The 20,658-nt window shown below is 43.5% G+C and overlaps 1 protein-coding gene across 4 annotated transcripts in view; it reads left to right on the forward strand.

The window, feature by feature from the left end:
• Positions 1–1,651: 1,651 nt before the first annotated feature.
• LOC117587300 overlaps positions 1,652–20,658 on the forward strand; it is a 25,111-nt gene continuing 6,104 nt past the window's right edge. The window contains exons 1-5 of one of the 4 annotated variants that reach the window (XR_004574051.1): positions 1,652–1,866; positions 2,732–2,863; positions 2,951–2,994; positions 3,054–3,198; positions 3,275–3,393. Coding sequence is in view for 2 of the 4 variants with exons in the window: in XM_034277892.1 (XP_034133783.1) it covers positions 1,764–1,866; positions 2,732–2,853; positions 2,951–2,994; positions 3,054–3,093 (309 nt within the window). In the remaining 2 variants the exon portion in view is untranslated. Of the gene's footprint in view, positions 1,867–2,731; positions 2,864–2,950; positions 2,995–3,053; positions 3,199–3,274; positions 3,394–11,694; positions 11,701–20,658 lie in introns of those variants that run through there. The other 3 variants (XR_004574050.1, XM_034277892.1, XM_034277893.1) reach the window with 3 other exon arrangements.

Consider the following 20,658-nt stretch of genomic DNA (forward strand, 5'->3'; position numbering starts at 1 on the left):
AGAAAACAAGAAGCTCCAAGCGGGGGTGGAATAAGCACACACACACACACACACACACACACACACACACAGAGAGACACAACACCCCCTCAAGGAAGGCCCAGGGAGACACCGAGAAAATGGCGGCAACTTTGAAACATTTCTTGACATGGAACATTTCCTTGGACTTTGTTTTTCCTTCTCCTGCTGCTGCCTGCTGCTGCTGCCGTTTTTCGAGGCTTTAAAATGCGCCATTTTCTTGTTTGCACAGCCCATGCCTGCCCCCCTCCCTGTTGGCATCCATCCACACCCTGCCAACCGGAAGTTTTATGAATTTTCCACAAAGCATCAAAGTTTTTCATTTCTTTTTTTCTGGCTGTCCTTTGGGTTTTCCTTTGCCATCTTCGTTTTCTTTCGCCCTTTTTGGAAATCACTGCAGTGTGAATAATGACAAAAAGCCGAGCCAAGGAAGTGCAGGAAATGGTTCTTGGTGGTGCCTGGCGCCTGCTGCGTCAGGAAATATTCATAAAAAATCATCAAGAAATTCTCGTGCTGAGAAATGTTTTTGGACTGCTGTCATGCGGGTTGGAATCAAACGAATTTCAAACATTTCACTTCAAGACAATTAAAATCCAACTTAAAAATGGCAATTGGGATTGTGTCACCCTTTCTTTTTAGGGGCGGGCAACATCAGCTAATGAAGTTATTAGGCGCGTCAATGAAGGTCAACGAATTGACATTTAATGAAGTGAGAGACCCGCACACTGCAGAAATGATCTTTTAATTGCCAAGGAGAGCACCTACATAACTGCAATTAGATGGTAGGGCTGATGATAATGATGTTGCCCCGGACAATTGACAGAGCATGAAGCGTGGAAACTAATGTGTGGAAACTAATTAGAGAGTGTCAAATGCTGAAAGGGTTGAAGAGTTTTCTAGTTTATGGTTTCAAATTTTCTTTTAAATTAAGTAAAATGCTAGTAGCAATTTTCATTTATCATAAAATTGCAAAATATTTAGTTTAAATATTCAAATTGAAACGATTCGACAATAATATCGAATCATCGATACAATATCAGCTGATCGCACGTATACTCTTCCCAAGCTCTTATTCCATCCCTCCCCACTTACTTGTATTACCGTTCGCAACATACATTGTAAGGGCAAGCAGCATGCTGCGAAAAGTGATCAGCAATGTTCCCCAACATGGGCACGGTAATTCTGGTACCCTTGGGGAGAAGGATATGCTCGGATTAAGGAAATGTTTGAGATCTAGGATCCACAAGCAAACCTAAAACAAGTCCATCTCTGTTGAAGAGCAATCTCAACAACATTTCGCAGGTTATAGTTAATGAGAATGAATCTAGCTCGATTTATATATACATAGAAGGCAATCCCACTCATGCTTTTATGCTATTTTTGGTTGGACTATTTAGTTTGAGCCTTATTTTGTAAGCAATCCAATAAAAAAAAAGTCATGAAAACTAGCCAATCTTACACAGAATTGATTGATAAATCTAATAAAATTCGATATTTAGCGCTGAGAACAGTAATTAGCTGTTAGTATTATGCAGGAAATCAAAATCGAGGAAAATTATTTAAAATATACGGTATTTACGGTATATTTTTAACATAAGTTGGATTTCGGTATATTTTTGAGGATCGTGCGGTATAAATTATCAGCGGTCACTCTGAGCGGCAGTTCGGCGCGTTTTTCTGTTAAATTTTCGTTTCGCGTTCAATTGTGCTTAAATTTCGTGTTTTGTGAATTTAAACAAGTGGAAATGTCTCTACCAATGTCGTTTGAGAGGGAGGTATTAGAGTACCAGACTGTTTGGGAGTTCTTGAAGAAAATAAAAATGGAATCCGTGTTTGAGGACTTGAAAGGTAAGCGACAAGACAACCCATTTTTGCACACATTTGTACATGCGCTTATAATGTTAGCCTATCTCTCCATCTCTACGCATTATATCCATACACATAATTGTATCCACAATTGATCATGTCCAATCCGCAACCCTAAAAACGCGGGCTTTACAGTTAAAGTGCTCACAACAATGCACACATGCATGCATTTTTAGATGTATGCACGTTTTATTTTGCTTGCGGATCTACTCATTTTGTAACTGTTCTTTTCTGTTTTGTCTTTCTTGTAATACTCGTTAAGATAGATCAATATTTACGTATGTATGTAGGTACATAAATATATGTACATATGTAATTTCGGCATGTCGAATTTAAAGTACGCATTGATTAAAGAATGTATAAATGTTTCTATGCATCTAGTATGTGTGTTTTGGATGAAAGTCGAAATTATATGAGCACATTTCAAGTCAACGTTTGCTAAACATTTTATAACAGCGCGTTCGCTTTTACTTGTATGCATGCATGTTTTGTGTGTGTATGCAGATGCGTAGCCCGCTTATACCCATGGGTTAGAAGAGCTCGAATGCATGTTGATTTCGAGTGGGGAGGAGATTCATAATTGATGTACGAAGTGTACATGTTTATGTACATCAACATATTCACAAATGTATGTAATTACTTCTTCGCTCTTATGATCTTTGTTTTACGTCCTGTAGTCGAACTTTCAAGTATTTGTTGAAGTTAATTTCAATTCTTATATCTATCTGTGACTCTCTTTCAGCGTAAATTTGATTGAAAATTAGTAGAAAAAACTGTAAATTCAAACCCTGTAAAAGTAGCTAGAACCAAAAAAAAAAGTTCAATTCCAAATATACCCAATTTACAGCTGCTGAAGCAACATACGACTGCTTGAAGTTTATGATCCCTGAGGATGTCAGAGACACCATTCGTAAAGTAGGCCCTCGTGCCAAATTCCGTGAAAGAATTTTGAGGATGCAACGGACAGAGGTAAATAAATGTAGGTACACATATACAGAGACCTATGTACACATAAACAAACATCTGAGACTCACATGTACAATACATTCCATTTTTTTGATTACAGTTTGGAAGCATTAAGCATACACGGACTTTAGAGTACAAAACAAAGTAATTAAATTATTTGTACACACACTTTGACTTTTGACTCACACTTTTGCATTGTTTAGAATTTGGACCAACTTATTAATCGCTCTCCTGAGGGACTGACTGACTGTGTTTCAGTCTTTCAAAACTAAACTCTCGTTAGCACAAACATTAAGCACTTTACTTGACGAAATAGTAACTGTATTTCCAACTGAAGAATCCAGGAAGGTAATTCCGTTTGTGCAATTTGGGCATTGATTTATTTTCTTACAAAATTTGCGTTCTCTTCCTTTTTTTTTTTTAGATTTTTTGGCCCGGATGGAGCTCCAAAGCATTTGCATAACGATACAGTTCGTTATTCCTAAATAATTTATCACAACAATTAAAAAATATACATACGTAAAATAACATTTAATCTCGTAAATGATTTGAGAATATCGTTTCAAAAGAAATTTGAATTTGATTCATGCTTTATGTGGGGAAATTTTTATCTCTGTAAAGAGCGAGCCTAGTAAAGCGAGTAAAGTTTGATTTGATGTTTATTAAACTAATGTTGCATTATACATATCTTGCACTTTTAATTTCCACGGCTATTCATTTAATTTTGTTTTTTGTTGGTTGGCTTGTGCTAGGTTTGGTTTCTCAGGAGAATCAGCATAAATTATGCACGCCCACTTGCGAATGCAGTTCGTGCGTGTGTTTCCCTCCCGCTGTCTCACATCATCACTCTCTGCTCTGTTCTGTTCTGTTCTGTTCTGTTGCACGTGCTTCGCCTCTTGCCGTGTGCAAAGGCACAGCACAACGCAGTGCAGGTGCGAGGCGACGCGACGCACAATTAAGCGGCAAGTGGCAAGGCTCGGAGGATGATGCTCTAGGACTGCCACTGCCCCCTGTGTTGCTTATTGAATTTTCATATTTTATGCCTGGAACCAGGGGGGGGGAACTCGCTCAACTATGTAAAGTGGATTTGATAAACGAATTAGGCATCTCGCTGGCTCGAAACTTTTGCCAAACAAACAAATCAACGGCAGCAGCAAAAAAAGAAGAAAAAAAGTGCCACGCCACGCCTCCGCACAGGAGTTGGCTCCTCAGCAGGGGGTCCCCTTCTGTGGGCGGTTCGGGACATAATCGAATTTATTTGTCTGAGGGTTTTCTTTTGGGACAAAGTTTTTCGCAAAGCTTGCAGCGGTTTCCAGCAGCTACTCTCCGGGTTTTAAGTTCAGTTCCTCCTCCCCGTAGCTCTGCACATGGGCCCTAACCACATTTGCACACGCTCGTCCTCACACGAGATTTGATTTTATTTCGTAGCCCGAAAATTGTGTGCTGCGGATCCGGATCGTCGGGCTGCTCTTGCAACTGCTGCTGTGTAAAATTAGCAGCATAAGATTGGATTATCTTTATGTGTTGTACAACTTGCTCGAGTCGAGTATCTCGAGCTCTCAACTCTCAGCGCATCCCCCGAACTCCGCAGTCGACCCTTTTTTTTCGCAGTGGCACAGACATCGCCGCCCTGTGATTATATATGTGGAAGCACGTGCCACGATTAGGCGAACGGCGTTGCGTTGAAGCGTGAGAGGATGGCAGTACAGAGGAAAGGGCTGGAGGGCGGAGTCAGAGGCGACACTTTTGTTGAATTGCTAATTTGCTTAAAGTCAGCCTTTCTCTCGGTTGAGTGGAGGCCAGCGGTTTTGTTCCCCGCTCTGAATTGGATTAGGTCGAGAGGGGCATCAGTTTTCGGGCATTGCTCGCCATTCAGATGCGAGCTGATAACGGAAATAATGGTTGTATTACGGGGTTAGTCACACGATTTAATGCGAATCAATGAGTGTATTATTGAGGCTTGTTTACACGGACTTGCGAGCTGCTGCTTGAATGTAAAGATCTCTTTTGATATCAGTTAATTCTTCCCTGTCTGTAATTCATCTCTCAGCTTGGGAAAGACTTTCCCAGCTGCTCTGGCAACTACACGAAACCTCTCTCTAATTGGAACCCCATTGGCTTATTGGCTCTATAATATAGCCATCTCCATCCGCTGCTCGGACTGCGGCTATAAAGTCAATTAATCGACTAAAGTGCGGGATAATAATGCAGAGCCGAGCTCTCAGAGAAACCGCGACAACCGCCAAAAAGCGGCGCAGCACCTCGAGACGTCTCTATATAAATGGGCCCCCGGACTCTTGGGTATGGGACTCTTGCCAGCCAGTCAATGTTTGTGGCGTGTTGTGGTATGGTGGCTGGTGCCTCGCGCCTTTTTGCTGTTTGTTTTTGATGTTGATGAATGTCGGTTGCCACAACTTTCTGCTCTTTCTGGCTGTTGTTTTAGTTGGGTATACAAACTCGTGTAAGGGACTGGGGTACCTTTTATTTTCTGACCGTTTTCCGTTGTTCACGTTTAATGTTTTCATTTTGTGGATTTGTCGGTTGGTTTTGTTGCGTGCTGCTTGATGCATGTTCCCTCACATTTCATGCACCTAACGAGAGTGTGAGAGAGATCCACTTAACCTCGTGATTGATATGTTGCAATAATTCTTATCAAACAATGACCAAACGGCAATGAAAAATCGACCACAGCCAGCGCCTTTCTCACAAATGGATATCACTCCTCCACCCCCACCAAAAAAAAGCCAAGGGAATAAACAACACAAAAAAAAGCTCCAAAATTTCGTGTGTGCACAATTCTCACTTTTGTAAACAGCATTAAGAAATATTAATTTTCATTTATCATTTTGATTGAGCGATCAAATCACAAGAGACGAAGACGAGTCTCGATTCTCTCTGAGTCTCCGTTTGTTTTCTCGTGTGATTTCTTTATTATGATAGCAGAGATTCTCTTTTAATGATCTTTCCTCGTCTTGATTTATGATCTTCAACACACAGAAAAAACCCAAAGTCCAACTGGAATCGAGTGGCCATGCTAACCTCAGCTTTTGGCCGCAAGGTGTCGAAACTGCAACCGTTGTGGGGCAGGGGCCATCGCCATCCCGTGGCCTGGGAAAGGTGGTACACAGACACACGACTGGCTTGTGGGCGTGTATTGGCCTGAAAATGTATGTTAAATCATTTCCCAGGCTTTGGTGCTGGACTTAGTAGTCTTGGGAGGTATGAATTATGTTCAAAAAACCCAATAGCTGATTGAATTTTAGTCTTTAAAGGCTAAGGCAAATCAAATTGGATGAGTTATGAGTTAAAATTTGAGAAATTTTTACTTGCCTGAAACAGTTGGAGTATTGTTTGGAATCATTTTGAAGTGTGGAAAAGTCTCTCCGAGCTGACTGTTGATGGCTCTATAGGGATCTAGAGACTCTTCAGTGTAGTTTAACATCTGAAGCAGTGCCACCGCCCTGTTCCACCCACAACCCCATCCGTGGCACACGAGTGCCGTGCCGTCAACTCTCTCGACTCGACTCGACTCGACACTCGCCTCCTCGACTTTTGTTCTTTTCTTTCCTGTTCAGCCCAAGACTTAACTTAATTATACCCTGTAAATGGGCGTTCGAGTTGTGCAATCCCTTTTGGCCTTTTGAAAACCAGAGGGTTGAGTGTTGGGTGGGGTTTCGTCTGATTTCCTGCCGCCAGCGAGTGAAAAGAACCTTTTGTAAGCCGCTTAGATCCCGAGGGGTTCGGTTCCCGTTTGGCGGAGAGGCTAGAGATTCCTGGGACCAGTTTTATCGACTAACAAATGCTGCAAGAGTGCAAATTAAAATTCGGTTTTTGTGGTTGCCACACTTGCATAACACCCCGTACTCGACAGTCACACACACAGTGGCAGCCACCACTGTCACCAACGTGGCAAACAACCCACACTCGACTGAGTGAGCGATAGAGAGAGAGAGAGAGAGAGAGAGAGAGAACCACACTTAACCACATAGAGACATGTGCTCTATAATTTATTTTGACATGTTTGCCAACACATTTCAATTGATTTTATTGTTGTTGTGTTGCGTTGCCCTGCCCGGCTGAGTCGACTATATAAAAATGAAATAAAAATAAACTGGAATCAGAATGAAATGTATCACAATTATTGAAATATGAGAACCTTGCTCCATAACGTCCTACACACACAGAGAGACAGACACATGCCCGTGTCGGACTCCCTCATGTACCCAAAAAATAAAACCACAAAGCAGACAGAGGCCAGCTCCTGCCTAGGCAACTCCCTCGCTGGCAAATAGTTTTGCGGATTTGAAAATTAACAAATTGAATTAAATGCGCGACCGAGCAGCACCGAACAGCAGAACCCAACCAGAAATCCCAACACCCTGGCAACCGTACCCTACCCTCTGGTGCACCCCGGTACTTGTTTCTCTCTCTCCCCTCCAGCCAGTAGTTTAGTTTTTTGGATTTCCCCCTGTTTGAATTCTCTGGTTGGAGTTTTTAGAGCTTGTCATAAATGTAACAAACAATTTTGCATATTTGTTGTTTGTTGTTTGTCTACGCGATAATCATCGCGATGATAATCGCTGCATATGTGTCATCATGTGGCAAATTGCGGCAATTGTTGTTAATGATTAGGCCATGCAACAAAAAAATTATACAGATCAATGGCCTTTGATTGCGGTTACAATTTGCTGCTGCTGGGGTTCCGCTCTTTGGCAGGTGGCCACTGGGGGGGCTCCCACTCTCCTTTTTCTATCCCTAGGGGTCTGCAGCAGCCAAAGGGTAACTCTAGCAACGAATTTAAAGCAAATAAGGAATAACTTTTCCTTGTGAGATTTTTGTAAAAATGCAAAAATTGTGATATTTGTGCATATTTTAAAGCAAACAATTTGCATGCAAATACTCATACACATATGGGAGGGGACATATGGAAAGTTCTTGTGTGTTTGCCATATAGCATATGTGTGTGTATGTGTGTGTGTGTGTGTGTTTGTATTTGTGATGCCTTCCTTAGCCAGTGAAAATATTCGACAATATTTTCCAACAGCCAAGAGCAAACATCAAAAGGATTCAGGCAAACGAATGCCAAATGCTCTGTAGAGATTTTTGATTGGCGGTTTCGATTGGGGAAAAGATTACCGAATTGATTGATTGAAAGTAAAAAGGATTATTGTATTCCCCAGAATTGTTTTGAGTGAAAGGTTCCATATGGGAAACCAATAAGATTAGTTAATAGCTTTCATAAGTGTAGCCAACTGCTGCCAGCTACCCTTTCCTCTGTGGGTCTCTGTCTGCCATTCCTCTAGAACTCTTTGGCTGGCAGTAAATATGCATTTTGTTGAATTTACCATTTGCCATTTCCATTTGGACAACCATTTTGCGCATTTTTGTGTTGTTTATTTTTGGCAGCTTTTTAAAAAAACATCAGAACTTTTCATTTACATATTCGCTTTGTAAAGAGACACAGAGAGAGAAGAGGAGAAAAGCCAGAGAAGAGAGATGGAGACGAAGTGTGAGAGCTCTCTGGCCGTCTGTGTCCCTGTGTATCCTTCGGAACGTTTGCCACATTTCGCTTGGTGCCGAAAATTTGCATAATATGCAAATGATGCCAGCCACCAGGAGCGGCGCCACAGCGCACCAGCACCAACCATTTGGGAATGGGGAGTCCCTGCTGGAGAAGGGAAAGGGCAGGGATGAGCTACCTCGGTTACCGCTGTGGCTTTTTGGGTTCCTTTGCGATATCATATTTATTAAAAGGATTATTGGTGCTTCACTGGCATATCCTGTTAGCGCTGCTCAACCATCACCCACCAGCAGACAGCCACCTCCTCCCAGTGGCATTCACCACCCACAGCACTCACTCCCCTGTCGCATTTATGCAAATGAACAACGACTGCCTTTTGTTTCAGGTACTCCCCCCCACCAACCACGACCCACCACATCCATTGGAAAATATGGTGAGCCACGAAGAAATGTTCTTTATTTTTGTTGCTTTCTTTTTCCATGGCGGCCCAGCGCCATATTTGATTTAAAAGTTGACGCCAAATTGTTCAAAGTAAAAAATGACTAAAATACAATTAAAATACCACGAAACGGGGAGCAGCAGCAGCAGCAACTCCCTTTTACAACTTCGGGGGAATTTCCTTCAACGGGTGGAGGGGCGAGGATGCTGCCCTCCTCTGCTCACACCTGGCACTTAGCGCCTGCCGCCCCAAAAACGCGGCGCTATCTTTGCACTTGGCGCTTTGTTACGATTTTCATTCTATTTACTTGGATTTTCTCACCTCCGAACTCGGTTTAGTTCTAATGAAGTTGAACATTTTATTTGATGCACTTTATGGGGCTCAAATAGAGCCTGGGATAGCGCCAACAATTGGTGAGATTTCGCTGGGAATGGTAAGGATTTTGGTAGCTAAAGGATGTGGGAAACAGTTTATGAAGGTTTTCTGATAAGTGATAATTGGTTCTCCTTTGTTTTTGGGTGCCACACTCAATTAGAGTAAGATCTTTTCATATGGGAGTGAAACTAGTGAAGGAAAGGAAAGAGTTCAAGCAATCATGCATCAAAACTACGAAAATGTCAAAGAATGATTTAAGATCTAAACTCCCATATAAACATCCCACCTTTAAAGACCTTGATACCCCATTTTTGTAGCAAATTTCTTGTATTTAAACCTCAATCTTTAAGCAGGAATCCACTCCAAAGAGAGACCAAAACCAGACCCATTTTAAAGTCCTTCCATTTTGCCCATTTAGTATGTCAATTCAAGAGTCCCGGGTAGACACATGTGACATATTGTAGCAAGTGGAAATTGCTCAATGCCTGGCGCAACCAAAACCACTCCATTAAATGCCCGCCCCAGTACCCCCATATTCAGAGGCTGCCTCTTGCCACATGACGTGACACCCACATGTGGCACTAACACCGCCAATTTGACGCCAACTGTGTGTTTATGTGAGTGTGTGTTTGTGTCTGTCTGTGTGTATTTCCCCCTCCTCGTACTGTGGCACCACTTGTCAGTCATTTTACGAAAATGTTAAAGTATCAAAATCATTCGAATGGCGTTGAGAATGTTTGACAGTTCATAAATGCTCGACGCTTGACTTGCATAAATATTTTGCACGGCCTCTCCGAATGCCACAGAGTGAGGCAGGAGCATGTGTGTGTGGGAGCACTTGAAAAAGTTTCCATCCCAAAATGCGAAAAGTCAAACAAACGTCCGCGCCGAGGCAGTCTTTTTACAGCTCCCCAGTATTTCGGATATCTCGCCTCGCCACGTCTCGTGTGTCCATTTCCATGTCCATGGCATAGCGTAGCATTTTCCTCTTTCATGGTTGCCATTTTGTTTTGAAACCCATAAAAAAAGGCCAAGAAGAGGCACCAGCAGCAGCAGCAGCAGCAGCAGCAGCAGCAAAAACAACAGTAAAGTTTCCCCCGTTTTCTCTTTGGTTTTTGTTTCGTTTTTCAACGCTCGCTCTCTTCACTTGTTGTTTCTGTTGGGTCGGGGGGCTGCTGCTTTTTGCTTTGTTTTATTTTGTTTTCTCTCAGCTACGGCGCAAGCGCACGCCAACAGTCACTCGAAAAAGTCACTCAACAGTAAGCTAGGGGCGTGGCTTGGACTCTTATCTACTCAAGCGTGTTTGTGTTACTCTCCCCTGTGTGTGTGTGTGTGTCGCTTTCGTGGTGTGTTTCTGTGTAATTCTGCTTTTCAGCTGCCAGAAAACAGCTGTTAAAAGACAGAGTGAGACGGCGAGCGTTGAGTTATGTCTAAAATGTTGGTTTCTCTTGATGTTATGGGCCTTTTTCTTTATTGTATGACCAGCCAGCGCCAGAGCGCTCTGTTCGTGGAATTGTGCCTACCAGGAGGCGTCGTCGCACGTTCCAAGGCGATGCGATGTGCCCCTAGCGCCGGCAAAACAATTCCTGAGGCTGCAAATGGCAAAGGTTTCTTGTGGTTTTTGAAGTAAGTGAAAACATAAGAGGGTCTCAAAAGTATGTAATTTGTTTGAGAAAGATATCAAATGAAGGTGTTAGTTAGCTTTAAGTAGATCTTTCACACAGTTTTAATGTACCACAGGTGTGGGAGAGGCTTGCATTTGTCTGTTCCATGAAAAATTAATTCATTTGGTGGTTCTCATAGAGCTGAAGAGCTCAGAAAAATTATTAAATTAATGAAGGAGGCACTAAATGGGGATTTGTATGATGAGCACGTGATATGATTTATCCAACAAGCTTTATTCAACTTATGCTGTTCTGTGGAGCAATCATTTTGCTTTTTGATGTGATCTAAATCCGAGATTATGCCTTGGACTGGCAAAATTTGTTTCAGTTGCTGCTGAACAGCCTTTAATATTTGATATTAAGTTCATAGTTTGCGCTCTTTGTTTATGGAAAGATATCAAATGGCAGTTTTTATTGTCTTCCATTCGAGAATTCTTACATTTCAAGCACATTTTCCTCCACAAATCTCAAGATGTATGCTTCTTACCGAGCAACCGTTGCAACTACTCGATCCACAGAGTCCCGCTCTACCACTCTACCCTAGCGTATCCGTCATAATTCCTCTTCAAAGCTTAATCCTCCACCTGTTCCCATTCGCTGAAATAAACTTCAACCTTAAGCCGCGAGTTCCCGTTACGCGTCCGTTCTTTAGTCACCTTCAAGTGGTAGTGGCGATGGGTGGGGAGCGGTAGGTGCTGTGTGGCAGGCGCCTAACAATTCACTTCCGCGTCTACAACCATTTCCGCTGCACTATTCAGCAAAACAAAGGAGAAGCCCCCACCAACACCAAAAGAGAAGAAAGCTACGACCAAAACGCAAATAAATAATATCAAAAGCTGCGAAAGAGTCAAAAGAAAACAGCAACAAATAAAAACGGCGACAGGAAAAAGGTGAAAAATTCATGTTGGAGCATGCAAAAGTTCGAGCACTCTCTGCCTTGTGCTCGTGCCCGTGCCCGAGCCCGAGCCCGTGCCCCCGCAATATTGATGGCTTCTGCACACGAAACGGGAGGAGAAAACAACAACAAAAGTATGACGCGCGATTAGAATCTGTAATTAGTTTTCGTGTATCTGCAATTGTTGTTGCTGTTTGTTTGCCGTTTGGGCTTGAATGCTGCTTCTTTTCTCTTCCACTTCCAGAGGGTGGTGGCAGCCGGGGGGGATGGTGTGTGTGTGTGTGTGTGTGTGTCAGGGCTGGTGGGAATTGCACTTGTTTGGCGGCAAAACTTAAAAAGGCGTTAAAATGTGGGCACCCAACGCTTCTGACACGCGATGTTTGCCTCAGCAACAGCAGCGGCACCTTGGGGGCGGACTGCTGGTGCCTTCAGCTTGATGAATGGCTTAGCAAATGCAACAAGAGGCACAGAAACAGCAAGCAGAAAGCAGCAGCAGCAGGCAGTAGCCTGGCCGTTCTTGAAAGCCAATTGCCGCTGTTTGCCACTGGCGCTGAATGCAGCCGACAAATTGAAAAGTCAACAGGCGCAACACGGCAAAAAAGTGAAGGAGTGGGGAACCCAAGGGGGTGAAAGGCAAAAATTAAGTAGCAAGGGGGGTTTTCGGAATGTAAAGTTATTTGAAAATGTGATAGAATGCCCGAATGCAACATTCGGTTCTGCTCTGACATCCCAAATCTCTCTCCAACTCCCCTTTACCCCTGTCCACGCTTAATGCAGCCGTTTTGGCTTGGTCATCGTTTAAATTATATCGATTTCGTATCATAATCAAATGTTTGCTGCTTGCCGTTTGGCGGCAACATCATCAGGCGGGGAATAACCACTACAAAAACAGCAACAATAATCAACGCACGAAAACAACAGCAACAACAACCAACAAACAACATGCAACAGCAACAACAACAACAACAACAACAACAATGGCAAACAGTAGTGGCAACAAACAGGCTCATTTGCATATTTACCAAAGACACACTCGCCCCCAAACACATGCGAATATTCGTTGATATATACATATATAGAGTTATATATGTATAGGCAGAACATTCTGTAGCTGTGTAGCTGTGGGGGCATGCCAAAATATACGATATCGTATGCTCATAATAAGTATCTGATAAGTAATGATATACAAACACAGATACAAAAGCTATAGATACTCGCACAAGCAGCGTGAAAGCAGCCACACTGGGCTTCTGTCTGTGTGTGTGTGTGTGTCGGAGATGAATGCATGCACAAAATGGCTGAATGCCACAGAGCCAACACACACACACTCGCACTGGCAAGCACGCTGGGGACCGACCGTTATGCAAAGTGCAATGGCTGCAGTTGTTGCAACAACATGGATGGGGATATTGCTATTGCACTTTGCTGCTGCTCTCAGACCAGCTCTCGTTTGGCTTTGTGGCGCATTTTTGGTGTAACACAAAGTGCCACACACACACAGAGCAAACCAAAGTCAATGGCAGCAGGAAGTGCAGCCAGCCACAGCCACAGCAAGCCCCAACAACCAGCCACAAGCCAACGAAACGAGAGCCAACAATTTAAGAACTAAAAGAAATAAATGCTGTGCAGAGGAGCTGACAGATGAAGGGCAGAAGAATAGATTAAGGAACAGGAACCTCACATACGACCTTGCATTGTCTTTTCAAATAAAACTATTAACAAGCAACAATACCATTTACAGCACATTAGCTCCGATAAGCCTTAAACTTTAAGCATTTAGATTGGTATTTATTTCCATTTTGCAGTCCATCCACCTCGCTGACGCACAACTCAGCTCCGCTCCCCCTTTGGGGTACATTTTTGTAGCGCTGCGTTATCAAAATTCATAAACGATTAAACATTTAAAAGCCCATAAGAGACAGTGGAGATTTTCATAAAAAATCGATTTAACTTTGTTCCGCCGTGCCGCCCCACGCTTCCCATTGTCTACTGCGGGCCAGAGTCGGAGTCGATACGCTAGAGACTGGAATTAATATTAAACAAAATCTATGGGTAGTAGAGTCTGTAGGTTTTCTTTCTACTATTTTTCAAACAATAAAACTCACAAAAGGGATTTTTCAACGCAAAAGCCACAGAAACAGAGACACAGACCGGCCGAAAGACAGAGAATTAATATTGGGGAATGACGCTGGGGCCGCGGAGCGGACAAAATTAAAAGCGCAAGCTCAAACAGAGGCAATTAATCAAAATTTCTTGGGCAGCACTCTGATAACTCTATTATGCATGGTCCATACGGTGTGGGACGGAGGGGACACATTTTAGTAGCCACTAGATATGCATTTACAAGCATTTAACATTTTCTTTCTCCGCTCGGTTTGTCCAGATCCCAATGCGATTAGATGGCCCCTTTCTTCTGGCTGTGGCGGCTGTTGTTCTCCCATTTATCTAGATGTGGCAACTTGTCAACAGGTTGCCACAGACGTTACCCGATACTTTGGGGGAAGAGTTTCCCAACACAAAAACAAAAAAGAAATGGAAATTGGAAATCGGTAGGGCTACAATTTATCAGAGCAGCGGGATCGGGCATAAATTAACTTGTTACACCGCACCATGGGAAAGGAGAAAGATTTCTCCGTTGCCAGGAGATAGCTGCAACAGAAATGTATCTTTTCGGATTGTACATATCTTACCACAAACGCAGGAGAGTGCACAGAGGGGGGAAGGTATTGCCCAAAAGGCATTGTAATTACCGGATTAAGGACACGTGCCGGCCAGCTTCCTTTTGACTCAATGCCCTCCGTGTGCACTTGGCTGTTTCATCTTTTGTTTACTCGACTCTGAATCCTCCTCTTCCCCCCCCCCCTGCACAGTTGTAAGCCGCGTGCGAGTCTCACTTGATTTAATCATAACTATATGCGATCTATCTAAGGCGCGGACAATTTGTATGCCCAACGCATTAAAAATCAATCAAACGAAATTAACAAGTTAACAATGAGGCAAAGACACAATAATGTGGGAAGCACCCCGGGCCACAGTCAGGATCTGCGACCTGGCACTGGACTCAATCATTGTGCAATTATACGACAATGCCGCAACGTTCCCTGTGTTCCAGCCATCCCTGTGACACATAAAATAAAGTCAACGAGCATCGGATAGAGGGGACACGGACTGTAGCCATAGCTCGAGGGCTCTCGACTCATTTGCTTTGATTCTTTTTAGCAATTTGCGTGGGATTCAGGGACTCTATGTCCCCGAGGAGTCGATACGAATTCTCCAACCCCCCCACACAGAAACCATATTTCACGCTTGTTTCAGGGGGTTGTGGGTTATGTCCAATAACTTCAAATAATCATTAGGTATTGCTCTAGTTGTATGACGCCCTTCGAGAAAGGGCATTTCGAATACAGTTAAACCATTCTTAAAAATAGATTAAAAAAAACCTAAAAGCCAATAAAAATTATAATTTGTACTTGGATGAGGGAGAAACATGGGCCTGAAATGACTCTATTCTTTGGAATTTCATTTTTTAATTAACTCTCCGGTTGGAATAGTTTTTTAATTGATTTTCCATAAACAAGAATCTAATTTGGAACTATTTTCTAAATATTTATCTATCTACATAACTCTTTGTTGCTGTGTGGATCCATTAAAATAAGAGCTTCCCCCCTCCAAATTTATTGGCTCTTTAATGTGTGGCACGGCTTATAGAATGTTATGTATGCGGAACCACTAGAGCACGGATCCATGATCTATGCTTGAACACTTCGGCAATTTATGCGATGAAAAAACATTCATAAAAAACACTCTTTTTGGTGTGTCATAAAAACTGGAACAGAGTGTCAAGCGGGTTTGGTATATGGTATGGCGTGTAGCACGTTCCGTGGTGGAATTTTGATTAATGTGAAGAGGTTTTTAAAAAAAGAAGAACACAACTGGGGAGCCCATAAAGATGCTAAAGAAAGCCAAGCACTATATTTGTGCAACTAGAATTCTAATCCCAATCCTACACATTATCCATTACAACCCACAGGAACCCCCGCCTTTAGTTTCCTGTCTAATAAACCTTACAACTCTTTTTGGGTTCTGCTTAGCAATTTATGGGTCTATGGCTGTGGCTGTGGCTACTGCAATCCACCCACCAGTTCGGGGCTACCTCAAATCAAATCTATGGCCGTGGCAACAATGTGGCGGCGCCTCGGCCATTTGCCAATTTTATGGCCCATCCCGACACACAATTTCCCAGTCGAGTGCGGAAATGCGCGCATCATTCGACGGCTGACGACTTGCAACTGGAGCCGTGGCTGGGATTCCAGTCCAAGCTCGGATTTCGGGTTGCAACTGGAGTCCAGTGCAGCTTTCCAAATGCCATAAAATGCCTGGAAATGAAGGGGTATCTTTTGGGTTCGTCTTCGTTGCGGTTTGTTGGTGCTATCAGCACGATGGCATCATTGTAATAGACTCTTCACAGTGCGCTTTTTTATGATGCTTACAAGCATTTCAACAAGTTTTACAACTTTTCCACTAAAAAGCCAGCCCCCGAAAAGTTGCCGGCCCACAAATCTTCATGGCGGCGCTCCCTCTCGCTCCGCATTCAAAATGAAAATCCAAGAAGAGATCCGAGAACCGAGACAGACCAGAGAGACCCTCTTCTTGGCTGTCCCTGTAAAGCAAAAGAAATCAATTCGAAATGAGCCATTAAACGCTGCTAAACACACGGGCATTTTCCACCGTTTCCACAGTTTCCACAGTTTCCACCGGTGGCTACGGTCTACCATCCGGATGGGTTCTGTCTCCCGACGACTCTACGGTCTCCAGTCATAAATTTCCAACAAAAGAATGTGTTAACCCAAGGCCTGAGAGTCGACATCATCGGTTCGGTTTTCAGCAGGTTTCTCTGTGTGTTTCGGTTTCCCGTTCGATAGCTGCAGTCCCGATTTCTTCTGAATAAATTAAAATTAAAATAAAATATCTGCTGCTCCAAACGTGGGAAATGTGTTCATCACCCTGCGGCAGAGTGAGACACATTTTGGATATTTCTTCTTATGGCTTACTCGGGGTGCTCCCATCTCCAACTGCTTTTCTCTCTTTCTCATATTTGTTATTTTCATTTGATGATCTCTTAAAACTGCATTAGAGCCAAAAAGCTTCACCAATGTAATGCCAATGATGTCATAATATCTGCCATAACCAAAAACCAAAAAGAAAAGCAACAACAATCGCCTGTCTACCCTCATCGTACCTGTTCGGTCGTGTACTTTGTCAGCTAAGCATGACCAACTGATCTAATGATGATATTATGTCACTTACTTGGAAGGGAAGACAATGCATTCGGGGAACATGCGACAAAAGAGAAGCCAAAAATAAATGGGGCCAAAAGAGACAGCCATGTGTCGTCTTTAGCGCAAAGGAACTTCCCGATATTCGCTTCCCTTTTTGAGTACTTGCAATTTTTAAAATGTTCCCTAGAAAAAAGGAAAGACATGTGGAACTCTATCATGTGAAACTGTATGAAAAGCTCCATCCTATCTTCTCCAACCTCTGCTGCATGCCAGCTCCCTTCTGGCTTATCTCTAAGTCTTCCCTTGTAAGTTGTCACCGGCCAACAGCCACTAGCTCAATGTAAGCACACGGCTAAGCTTCCACTTCCACTTGCCCACAAAGCCAGAGCTCACACCAGTCTCAGAGGCTGTCAATCCAGACCCTAACCGCACTCTCAGTTCCTTTAAATTCCAGCTAAATATGCGCGGCAGTACGATAAGATTTTTCCGCCTTACGACACAACGATTCCCGTTCGCAGCGAGGGACCTGCAGTAGTCCGGCAGCCGGGCAGCTCCCAATCTCAATCGCTGGGCCATTTCCATTTCGATTTGGATTCTCATCTGGTGCTCACATTTGACATTTCGAAGCGAGCATTTTTCTCTCAAGTCTATGCCGCATGGGCCGCCAAATTGGTATTAAATTACTCACTTTGGTGATAATCGAAATGGACACGACACGATTACAGCAACAACAGGGGAAGCCCAAAGGGGGAACACTGCGGAGAGGGAATGGCTTGCCCATGGGATCCCACTGTGAACCAGTTCTTTGGTCTGGCCGGAGATCGTAAAGAAAGTAAAAATATTGAGACGCAGACAAGTTGAAAATGCCACCACATCACATTTTGAGCGTTTTCAAAACGATCAATTTTGTAGATAAGACAAGGTAGGGCCCATGTGTCCGTCCCCACAGTCGTTGGGTTCCATCTGCAGCAGCAGCAGCAGCAGCAGCAGCAGCAGAAGCACCAGCAGCAGCAGTGGTTTGTGGAATGGATCCCCAGGTATGCGATCGTAGGCAGTTCTGGCCGAACAACTATATTAAAACGGGGTAAAGTTTGTGTGAGAGAGGAGAAGTGGTTCGAGGTGTTGCCTGTTCTGTTCCCTGTCCTTCCACTGGACCAGGGTCCTTTCAGCCAGGGTCCAGTGCAATCTCAACATGTGTCAAATTGGGCAACTAACTGACTAATCTCATGGGCAAACAGACAAACAGAGGAGCAGTCGGAACAAGTGTTATTATTTCTCTAAATGCTCGGGATCAAAACAATTCAACTGTCAAATGAAAGCACCCGAAAAAGGAATCGAATCCAATCCAAATCCCCTCATCACATTCGTAGAATGGGCCAGAACGGAAATCCTATTTGCATTTCAAACATTGCAATCCAGGGACTATTAAAAACAAATATTTGTGGGCACTACAATAAAAGGAAAAAAAGGCCAAAGGATGTGGTTTAATGAGGGGGGTTCGACTATGGGCTACTCATTGGCTGTTTGGGGGAGGTTTGTAGGAGATTTCCAGTAGCTTTTGGTATGCAAAATTCAACACAGGTTGTGAGATTTCTTTGGGATGTGAAATATATGTTTCAAAATATTTTTGTATGAAAAATAGAAAGAAATTCATGAAAAAAAAAATGCATTCTGCGCAAAGAGTTCTACAACTTATTTCTCATACCTTTGAACACTCTTCCCATATAAACTTGTATTATAAAGTCGCTTCCTTCCGACCTGCACTGAAACCCAATATACCCTCATAATATTTCGCTGCTGGATAGCAACCAACAAAAAAAAAAAAGAAAAGGATCAAGGCGCGAACACAAAGTGAACATATGTATTAGACGGACACCCCTTTTGGCTGCCTAATCCTCCAGCACAGCAGCCACCATCCTGCAGCTCCTGTAGCTCCTGACTCTGCCCGCACAGTGGACATCGGGAGTGGAATTCGAGCTGGAATTCGTACAGAACTATCCCTGGCAGCGTTTCCGCCTTGACAATTTGTACAATTGTCGCTCAATTTATATAGTATGAAAAAGGAGGTTGAACGTTGATCGAGGGGGTGGGTGAGTGCTGACAGGGGGCATGTGGCATGAGGAATGAGCAAACGAACAACTTCCGATTACAACTTCATTTGTAAATGCTTCCTTCGAACAATTTTTATCCACACAAACACACACACACAGAACACACAATGCCCTTTGGCACACGTGCCCCCGCCATCGCCACCAACGCAGAGGGAGAGGCAGAAGCAGGAGCAGAGGCAGCGGCCAGGCCAGGCCGCCTCACCGAATGGGTTTTTGTTTGTAGTCGTCCTTGTCGAGGAGGGTGTGCGAGTCCCACCAACCCACATCTGTCAACTTCAATGAAGTGTCGAATGGGAAGTTCATCATCATCATCATCATCCACATCATCATCCAGAAATAGTTGCCGTTCTGATTCCATTCCTCAGAACTCGCTCAAACGTTTTACTTGTTCCTTTCTGTTGTTGTTTCTTTTTTGTTGTTGTGTTATTTGTTTCTGTTACTGTTTTTATTGCCGGCTGCTGTGCGGGGATTTGGCGAGGCCAGGCCAGGGAATTGCTGAGGCAATCGAGGTGTGGGAGTTACGTAAATTAAGCCTCTGGTGTATTTGGATCCCCCAGATTTGGCCACGCTTCAACTCCCTCCCTCTCTCTCTCTCTCTCTGTTACTCTCTTTGAAGGCTGCTAATCACTTTAACATACATTTGCATTGCATTTACACGCATTTTGACCCTCATTAATGACTTGCCAGCGCCGCCGTATAGCCCTAGGGGTAAGGTCCCTTTTTTTCCACGATGGTTTGATGGTTGATGCGTAAGGTTACGGGAGTCAAATGTTTGGGGTGTTGCTGTGGGTGTAATAACTTTATTATCTGCTATATTGTTTAACAAATTTTTATCTATTTTTTGTTGGGAAGTTCGTGGGGTGCGGGAAGGCAGTGGTGGAATGGGGAATTTATCAAAGATTATTCGAATTTTCTACACATTCCTCAAGTGATGTCTTATTATAACTCATTCAACATCTTAACACCTGGGAGAGCTGCTCCTACAAACACCCTTGGAAACCCTCTTGCCAACCCATAATCTTCTCACTTCCCTTACAGCTTTTATGCTGCTCAACTTTGGGTGACAAGTTTGCTGTGGAAACTTGAGAAATTTCGCGCTTTCTACAGCGTTCAAACAATGATCTGGTTGAAGGAATTCCTCTTCCGCTCTTCTCACAGCAGTTTAGAATGTTTCGCTGGCAGCTGCCACATGCCTCATCCGCATACATCCCTCTCTCTTTTTCTCTCTCTGTCTCTGTTGTCAGTGGCTCATTTCTATTCTTTGGGTATTTTCTTGGGCTGTTTTTGTTACAATTTTAGATTTTAGATGCGGGCTCCTGCCTCATCTTTGAGTTTTGTGTGTTTTTTTCTGCGCCGAAAAACTTTTGTTTACTTGGCAAATAGAGAGGAGAGGACTTGCAACCACCCACCCAAAAACACCCACTCGAGGCACTCACTCTCAGCCATAGACAAAGTTGTCACATGGCTGCCAAAAACTAAGCGACTGTTTAGTTGTCCCCCCCCCCCCCCCCCCCCCCCCCCCCC

This window comes from Drosophila guanche, unplaced genomic scaffold (genome assembly GCF_900245975.1).
Source record: "Drosophila guanche unplaced genomic scaffold, DGUA_6, whole genome shotgun sequence".
NCBI classification, from domain to species: Eukaryota; Metazoa; Arthropoda; class Insecta; order Diptera; family Drosophilidae; genus Drosophila; species Drosophila guanche.